Source organism: Austrofundulus limnaeus, unplaced genomic scaffold, assembly GCF_001266775.1.
Source record: "Austrofundulus limnaeus strain Quisiro unplaced genomic scaffold, Austrofundulus_limnaeus-1.0 Scaffold63, whole genome shotgun sequence".
In the NCBI taxonomy this organism is placed as follows: domain Eukaryota; kingdom Metazoa; phylum Chordata; class Actinopteri; order Cyprinodontiformes; family Rivulidae; genus Austrofundulus; species Austrofundulus limnaeus.
Genome location: NW_013952465.1, coordinates 1,943,665 through 1,953,782, shown reverse-complemented (window position 1 = coordinate 1,953,782; position 10,118 = coordinate 1,943,665). Strand labels below are relative to the sequence as shown.

The window sequence follows — 10,118 nt, the reverse complement described above, 5'->3', positions numbered from 1 at the left end:
AAGATTATGAGCTTTAATAAGTAAAATTATCCCAGCTACAATGACAGACAACAAATATTACATTTATAGTATTACAACGAAAATCGTTTTTGACGCCGCCACCGCAGTTTGTCCTTCATGAGCCTTCGTAGACAAGATGGCGGTGCAAGATGGCGGTGCAAGATGGCGGCTGCCTGTGTGGCGACCCGCGACCATGGAGATAAAAACAGCTTTTTATAAGGTAAAAATAATAAAACAAGGTATTTGTCTGCAATGATCAGACATTTTTTTAATTATTGTCATCAGTGATTATCTCAATTTCGGCTAAAAGTATTGTCAAAATCCTACACACTGTGCCATTAACATCACCTCTCTTTCTGATTGGCTACACATCACATTCAACAGTCTGTGAGCTCGGGGGAACACCACACACCCATGGGCATTGGGCCAAGATAACCCAACATACCCCTGATTTGCAGTTGGAGTGGTCCTGACATCCTTCCGAGCAGATTCGATCACTCTTGACACACCACACACGGCAGGAACATCTCTTAAGATTATGTGTAGAGCCATCACAATAATTGAAGTGTCTATAAGATTTTTGGAAGGGCAAATTGGCACAACTATGTTGCCAAGAGAACCAGACTTTGTCCTTTTAAATAAAAAAAATGAAATAAATAAATCAGCTCTGTTCAATAGGTGGCTCATGTGCTGGATACTACCTCTTTTGAAAATTTATTGGCCAGAATCCTGAAGTTATTTGTCTGAATATAAAACTAAACATATGTATCAGAGCTACTTCCATGGCTTGAACATCATATTAAGTGGTAATACATGACAACAAAGAGGAGTGGGATGGGTAACCATGCACACCTGTCAGCAGATAGTTTTCCCATTCATTTCATCTGTACAAAAAGCAGTAATGGAAGACAAAACCACAAGTACCTTCAGAAAGTTATATTACATATGTGCACTGATTCATGAAATAATTTGATATCAGGCAAATATTTTTTGTACAACCCCTAATAATCCAGCTCTAGCACCAGGTCTAGTTAGTGCTTTGGTATCCATGCATCCACTAGACTGCATAACTCAACCAGTCAGAACTTTGTGAATAGTCCAGACAGAAGGCATCCTTCGCTAAATGGCAAATCAACTCCAAAATGACACTTGGGCTGATAAAAAACTGTCTTCTTTAAAAGATGATGCCTCAGTGACTGGTATCCTCCAACACAGTGGTTTCCAACCCTGGTCCTGGAGGCCCATGTTTTAGTTTTTTCCCTGCTCTTCAGCAGKTCTTCGGATTCTTCAAATCATCTGTGTCAAAGCAGAGAAACATCTAAAATATGCAGGATAGTGGGCCTCCAGGACCAGGGTTGGGAACCACTGCAGCAGTTTGTGAAAAAGAAGAAAGGCACCGAGCAATAAATCAGTCAGTAGCATCCAATTGATTTGATGGTGTCGTGCTTCTGTTGTGATGTTCTTTCGGACAGTATCTGAAAAAAAAATTGACCAAAACCAGAATTGTACCTTTAAGAGAAATCATTAATGGCTTAAAACTTGTTTCCAACCCTGGAAACAAGTTGCTGGTCATTGCTGGGTCAGAGCAAAGATTTGTGTTTATTTGATCATTTCTGGTTATGTTACTTCAGGTCAGTTCTTCCCTTAGATCAGTCCTGAGTTTTATTGTTAGTTTTGTTGTGCTGTTCTTGTGTCTTTCTTTCTTGCTTGCTTTCTTATTTATTTACTTGTGTTACTTCCTGCTTAGCTTCTCCATGTTCCCTGTGCCATCCCGCTTTTGTCCTCTTCTGTTTTTCCTGTCACCTTGCCACGCCCTCTCTCACCTGTTCCTTTTTTTTTTGTATTTGGCAAAGATGTCTTCACTAACCTCATTTGCCCAGTTTTTTTTAAAGTCAGTCTCTCATCCCCTCATCCTCCACTGACTAACACCTACTTAAAACAAAAAATAAGGAAGTTAGTGTTTGGTAGATTATTTCTTTGTTGTAACAATGCTTCTTGGCAATACATTTTATAGCGGGCATCTGATTGGCAGCACCTGGGGGTACCATAAGCTCAAAACAAATGTAGACAGAAACAACAATATAAGCTGTTTGGCAGAGATTTGACAATTTTTTCATGTGTGCAACCCACATCAGCTCTACTGCTCATCCCACAAATGCATGTTCCTTACAAATGTGGCACCATTTAAAAGGGAAATTAACAGACTTTACAACTAGAAGATTTACTGCCAAGGAGCATTGTTACAACAAAGAAATAATCTACCAAACACAAATTTCCTTTTTGTGCTAAGTTTATATATGATATCCAATACATTTGTCTAAAATACAATATTTTATAAAAAAAAAAAATAGCAAGGCAGATACCATATTAGAGCTGAAAGAAGAGAGTGCAATTTGTTTTTGAAGACCAGAAGCACTAAAAGTACCTCAGTACCTGCTCATCCTTTGACACAATGTACTCACAAATTTAGGAACCGCTTGAGAGTACGACCCCCCGAGCCATACGTGGATAAAAGGAGCATTGGTCTGGAACAACAGTGTCAGCACATTCAGACACATGAAGTCCAACAGGGAGAAACCACAAAAGTATTGTTGGCTGACAAGAGCTTTAGAAAGTCTTGGAGTGTGGAGTTTGTATTTTATTCATGGGGCAGAAATAATGAAAAGCACAGCAAGAAAAAAATTAAAAATCTGCATTGTGGGAAAAAAATGAGAATTCAGCAGAAAGAAAATTGTCATTGATGTAAGAAGAGATAAGTAATTCAGGAAGTCATAACTGCAAAGTAAATAAAAGATTATTATTTTTCATTTTCTTGTGAAGTCCTAGAAGTAATTGTTACACAATTTGTAATAAATGCTGCAACATTTTTGATAAAGATTGCTGTTTTTGTACACATTAAATTAGATAGTAGACATTGCTTGATGTTATAAGGCAAATAAATCCAAAATCCAAATTCAAAACAATCAAATTTAAAGTGTAGGCCTAAACGACTGCATTTTCTCCAGAAAACTAAAGCAAGGTTAAGTTTTTGTCTCACTTAATGCTAGGTATTTTAGTGAAAATGTGGCTTATTCAAGTAGAAAAATCTGGAAGTTTACTGTCTTAAGAATTGACACAAATACATTATATGAACATGTGAAGGTTCTTATAAGCCACTGAGCAACTGCGTTTGAGATTGTTGGTGAGTTGGCTTGTTTGTTTTATCTTTGAAACTACATATCTTTAAGAATCTGAGTTTAAACAAAAGTTGCACCTTATGTGTCAGCTACAGCCCAAACTAAACGACCTGTTCTCCTTAGACCGAGTGGTGACCCTGATAATGCCCGTCCCTCCCACATTGCTCCAACACTGACAGATAATGACACCATTATCACCCGGTCATGCTTAGCTGCCACTAATGTACTGTAAAGGTGAAATGTTGTCATGTTAAGGAGGATTAGACTCCTGTTGTTGGAGGAAAACAATATGAAAGGCAACTTTACCAGCCAGGATCTGACAGTTCCTTTCATTTGGCAATGTTGCATGTTTTTTTATTTTATTTTTTTTTTTTTTTTTTTTTATCAGATTCTTGTCAATCCTGAACCAGTTTTAGGATCTAAGCAGACTCTGGTGTTATGGGCTGGATGTGAAAATGTTTCTGCCATAACTAGTTTTTTGTTTTTAATGGAGAAAAAAAAATTGCAACACACTTGGGCTGCAGCTAATGGTTATTTTAGTAATTGAGTATTTTGACGATTAATCAAATAATCGGACAAAAACAATTGTCAAGTTCTGCAGTAACTACTTAAGCTTATTTTATGACTAATATAATTATTAAGGTGCTTCAAGCCACCACCGCCACCCCCACCCCCCCAACTTCCAGACCTATCCACTCCAGTTTGGTGGGTGGGGGGTACTTTTTCTAGCCCGCAGAAGTGATTTATTTACAATTTAATTTAAAGATGTCAACAACAGAAAACTTGTMCATTCAACCTTACATGTTGGAGCCATGTCTGACCCAGAACCAGAGGAGAATTAAGATGAGGAAATTGTAGTTGGTAAGTCCAGACATAATTTAGCAATTCCATTGCTAAATTGGATGTAATAGCTCAGAAAAACCTAATAGAAAATAGAGAAAATTAAACAGGTTGAAAAAGTATGAACTAAACACGAAATTCAAATTTTTTGCCTTCTCTAAAGACTCCAAGTCCACAACAACATGTATTTACCAGCTAAAAAAGGTGGATTTTGCATGATATGTTCCCCTTTAATGTTTTTACTYAGTTTATTTTTCTACAATGTACATGCACATCTCTCCTACAGCCTACATACCAATTATTGGCAAATGTCCAAATACGCAAATTAGGCAATGACGTCTTTCACTGCTCTTAGGGCAGCCAATAAYGACTTTTCTTACTGAGGAGTTGGCAACAGCAGTCAGTGGCTCGAAATCTTACTCTGTGCTCAGATCAAAACTTTAGAACCCTGCAGTTTGATTACATAAAAAAGATACAGTAACTGATGAAAACAGTTGAGCTCTGAAGACTGAACCTCAGCATGAATTCAGGGTAAACTGTGGGACAACTCATCAAACCACAAGTCAATATTTCAAAAGCTTTGGAAGTCTGATTGGATCAAGCCCTCTGTCTCTGCTTTTCCCACTAAATTAGTGGTCTTCTGTTATTTTACATGCTAACTGAAGCTTTTGCAAAGCCAAACTCAGTTCCCTAAGCATGCAGTCGCTGGATTTGGATTTTTAAACATGGCAATTACAACATCTTTGCTTGTCTGGTTCATATTTATAATGCCACCCCCAGCCCCTTACATAAGCAGTTCTTTGCTTTGGTCTTAACAGTTGGTGCTAGAACAGTGTTAATGTTTTCTGGGCTGAAGCACATTTTAGTGGATGAAACAAAAATAACTAGCTCTTAGTCAGGTGCTGGTTTTAAAACATTACTAAATTAATTTTGTAAAAAGAAAAAAATAATAATTTAGATTAATCTCTCAACCCTTCTAGTCTTTACATGTAAGCTAAGAGGAAAACAAAGAACGGCTCGTTTTTAAAAGGCAAAAAATATTTGACAAGGAACTACATTGTCAAGAAGCAAATATAGCATCTGTGTATAAACGGAAAATAAAAAGATGTCTTCATGTATGGGACACAGATCACAAACACAGTTTTCTAATAATGGATGTATAAGTTGAAGGTTTTGTTAGATTCATGCCATGCCAATGTTGCATTTAATTGGGTGGACATAAAGTAGGAAAATGTACTTTTACCATATAGCAAAATTTTCCTGACCCAGTTCTGGTCCGCACAGTGCTCTAACACTTGGCCCAGATAACGGAAAGAATGATTTGGTGGCCAATATGTGGTTTGTAGTGCAGCAGATAAGTAGAAAACAGTTTATGATAGTGTGGCATTTTGCACAAGCACTATAACTATAGAAAATATCAGGGTGTCCACGCAAAATTTCAAGATGACCGCCACTTTTCAAGAGGGCCATTAGTTGTGCCAATTTTTGACACGTTGAGTATTTAAACGGAGAAAAAAAATATATCAATACTTACAATTCTGTCTTCCTAGGCAGTAGTCTTAATTAAATATATTGCCAGAGTTACTACTATTATGTTCACCATTTCAACATAGCATGCAAAATGGCTGCCATAAAACAGTTTCCAGCAACTAAGATCTAAAGATGTGAAATTTTCAGTTATGCCATTGTGATGCACGTATTGATCTTGCAATAAAGTAAATGAAAGAGGATTTAATATGAGTTTTGGCCTTGATGTTGACACTTTGAGATTAAGTACGGTAGTTAACGCCAACAAATAACATTTTTAAAAGGATAATTATCTGAAGCCATACAAAGCTGTGCATGCAAACCCAAGGCTGTAGTATTTGGATCGACCACGAGAGCCAGACTTGCAGCCACATTTGGTGAGTTGTTCTCAACTCTTTGCAATGGGGAAGTTGGCTGTTCAGAATACTTTTCCTTTTCTCACCGATTTTTGCCCAATCCCAGTCAGATGGACTCTGATTCTGTAAAACCATGACTGATGGTCTTCTTGAAAAATGGAGGGTGTTTTGAGTGGACATGCAGACATTTTTAAAAATTGACCATGGTACCAAATTTTATGCTTGCATCATCTGAAGTAATTAAGTGAAATGCTGGTAATGCATAGGCCAGCACCGCATCCCAAACCCCAACCATGCCACTTGTGGCATTGATAGATTTGGGCCACTTTAGTCAAACTACAACTTAGCCAGTTGCATGCCATCTTAAAAACAAGGCCATCATTGCCAGACATGGCTCACAACCAGTTGACTGACTCTTTGAACAGTACAGTAAAGTTATATCCCAAACAAATCAATGCATGACACAAACTGTGCAATGTAAAGAGAAAATGACATTTTTATTCGGTATGAATCTGCAGAATTTCTGGATCAGAAGTACTCAAAGGACAGAGAGACCCAGGATTCTCTGTCAGTATGAAAGGGTTTGGCAACAAGTCATTAATCTTTGAGCCAACAATCTATTACACGTATCCCATCACTGCAATGCCATTTTATTGCATTATGTATAATTGTGTTGTCTTCTGCTGGAAGTCCATGACCCTAAAGCATTTGAAAATGACGCAGGAAGCCAGGCATACAGGACTGGAGTCCAGACTCAGAGAAATAAAATGCTTTTGGCATTTCTGTCTAAGCTTCAAAATAATCAGAGAAAAAAAAAGGTTAAGGGCGAACTGAAAAACAGAAAACTTGGAGTTGTATTTACAATGTGAAAAAAAATATGTGTCTGGATGCTTTTTGTACAGACCAGGTTACATCTGTTTTAGTGATGGAGGACAACAATTGAGGGCTTGTGTGTAATTTTAGGTAGAAAATGTTTTATTTGTGCTCTGAAGCGCTTACTAGCTGCGGGATGTATTACGTGTATTTATTGTGCTTTTATTTACTGTCAGAATTTATTTTTAGGGTTGTGCATTTTTTGTCTACATTTATAACGCACTGTTCAATTATTTAACCTCAGTAGCTTGTTTCAAGCAGTTTAATTTGTATTTTTCCCGATACCTTATTTTCACAAGAACAACTAAAATACAATGTGGAAAAAATATGAAATTTGTTATTATGGATTAATTCTCATTGAAATTAGGTAACCRCTAAAGTGTTGTAACACTTATGTAAATAATCTTTCAATTGTATTTTTTTAATTTGAAATGCATGATTTCAGATAAAATTATTGTGTGCCATGATACCAACATGTTCTTTAATTGTTTTAATTTATAAAATTGATTCAAAGTTAAAATTCAACTCAAAAATTGAATGGTGAGCTTTAGCAATATTTGTTTGTTTATTAAGTCAGTTTGTATTAATTTTCATTCTAAATTTGTAAGATAATAAAATTCAAGTGCAATAAGCGTTTTTCATTTCCAATCATCAACCCAACGTTTATGACAGATTAACAAGATAAATGAAACTGAAAGCAGAACTACTAACAGAATGATCCACATGAAAAATTACAGTCCTCTGAGCTTTCCAGGTGTGATCAACTGTTATATACTGATCACACCTGAGACCATGATAACAATCAAATTACCATATTTATTCAAGTATAATACATAAAATTTAATCCATAAAATCATCCATAAAGTTGGGGGGTAGTATTATACTCGGATAAATATTTTTACTTATGTATTTTAACTGGAATAAGACACAAAATGCCTGAGACTGGAAATGAGACCGCGTCGTAAAAAGCAGTTGAAGCAAGCTTACCTCTGACACTCTGTGCTTCAGAGCGAGATAATAACAGATCCAAGCAGGCGACATGATGTGGAAAAAAAAGTGGGGGGGTGGGGAAGCAGTCCTGCACCTTAGTAATGATAATGAACTAATGACATTAGCGTGTGACCGAGCCGCTCCTGGAACAACAAACACATATCCGACTGTAATGGCTGCTGTCTACCGGTGTTCTGAAAAAGTTTGTATCCCTGAAAAAATGTTTCCCCACCAGAGGGGGCGCTCGCGAGTAGGAAGTAATCTGCTTTTCCCCCAGAAGATGGTCCAAATCTCATGTGAAGTCTCCGACTTTTGTGTTGGCGCATTCTGGTGGACTATGTGTAAAATGCCAGAATTCATATGATGCTGCTACAGCTGATATATATTTGTTGTCAAAATACCTTTTAGTACATATGTTGTTAAAATAAAATGAACAGTCCAATGATCATTTTACTGATATGTATAAAGAGTGCAAAGGCTGAAAAATCTTGGTCTGTATGAAATTGGAGGTAGCTTGAGGATTAATTTTTTTTAAGCTTTTTAAGCTCAAAACAGGGGAGGGGGTCATATTATATATGAGATCGTATTATACACAAATAAATATGCATACAATAACCCTCATAGTGAGCCAAGGCAGTTTTTTTATTAATGAATATTCCAGGATATTTATGTCACTGCTATGGTGAATGTTTTTTCATTATTCCCTAATGTGTCTAAAATAAGGTCACAGATTAAATCTTACAGTTTCATATGCAGTTTTTGTTAAGCAGCAAGCTGTAAAAGTTGTTGGTGCTAAGTTAGAGGCACCTTCACTTTGATCTGATGTGAGCAAAATGTAGGGTAAAATGTTACCTGCCAGCAAATGTCAAATAAAAGTTCTTCTAAACTTTCTGTTGAAGCTAAACCATCTTTCTCCTCTGTGTTTTTGTTTCCTTTATAGATCTCTGAGAGCTTAATTTCATTAACTCTTTTATCGGCATAAACAGTCACTGCTGAGGAGCTTCTTTCACTCACCGCACTTCCTTCTCTGCGTTGCAACTAAGAAGGTCCTTTCGCCCACATTTTGACCCCTGTTGCCATGGAGAACCTTAGCGAACTCCAGAACCCGCTGCTGGACAAAAACAGTAAGCATATGGTCAACGGTTATGGCGGCGACTTCCCCAATAACCAGTACCAAGAAAACATTATTAATTACTTTGCTGGAGGAGGCGGAGGATGTGAGGGGGAGGGAGGAGGAGGAAAACTGAGTAATGGCAATGTCATGAGCGGAGGAGGATACAGTACCAACGGGAAGATGAAATCGCAGCAGTTCCTGGATGCCACCTCGCTGCATTTGGCGGTGGAGGCCTTTTACAGGCCCAACTTCATCCTGTACAAGGAGGACAGTGGCAGCATCAAGGCGAAGGAATACAAAAGCGAGTGCTGTGAGACGACCTTCACAGAGAAGAAGGCAAAAGAGACGTCCAACACAGCAGGGGGCGATACGCCCGCCACGGAAGATCCTCAAACCAAACTTCTAGAGGATGGCGAGCACGTCAAGATTCAAACCGTTTCCTATGAGGTGGAGGAGGAGGAGTATGTGGAGTATGAGGTAAGTGTAGAATAAAGGAGGCWATCAAATGTTTTTTTTATCTTTAAATGTTGCAAAAGGTACCTTTAAATAAATGTATATAATGTCATTTGATCAAAAAGAAAAACAATAAGTAAGTCCTCTGGATGGGTTCTTCTTTAGTGAAACATTTTGTCTCTTCTCCAAGAGACTTTTTCAGTCTGATGAGTTTCAGGTGAACTCAGCCTTATAAGCACTGCCTCCACATGGTGGACAAACAGGTTAGTTACATGCAAAAGAGGGCCATCGCCTAACAATAGGCTTGATTAGCTMTTTTGTTCATWGAGGGTCATGTGCCCCATCACATGACTTATTRGTWTGGATGCTATGGTTATTTGGTGTCGTGTTATGTGAATGTAGTAAGTGCAAGCGGGGCTCGATGTCCCCTTGTTTTTGTCTCTCTTTCCCTCTTTGTGTTGGATATCGTTGGGGCCCTGATTCACACCTTTTGCTTTGAAAAACCGTCCACCATTAAACAGAGGTGGAGGCTTTCGTGTCCGGTTGTCCTCCTCCTACAATGCTGTTATTGCAAGTATGACTCAGCCCCCTGTGAGCAAAAGGTGTGAATCAGGGCCCCAACGATACCCAACACAAAGAGCGAAAGAGAGACAAAAAAAAGGGGACATCGAGCCCCACTTGCACTCACTACATACACGTAACACGACACCAAATAACCATAGCATTCAAACTAATAAATCAGTTGATGGGGGCACATGACCCTCTATGAACAATAGAGCTAATCAAGCC

The 10,118-nt window shown here is 38.0% G+C and overlaps 1 protein-coding gene across 1 annotated transcript in view; it reads left to right on the top strand.

The window, feature by feature from the left end:
* LOC106518593 (synapse differentiation-inducing gene protein 1-like) overlaps positions 1-9,353 on the top strand; it is a gene marked incomplete at its 3' end in the record, with an annotated part of 13,044 nt that extends 3,691 nt beyond the window's left edge. The window contains 1 exon segment of the mRNA XM_074559744.1: positions 8,703-9,353. Coding sequence (XP_074415845.1) covers positions 8,841-9,353 — 513 coding nt within the window.
* Positions 9,354-10,118: the final 765 nt, after the last annotated feature.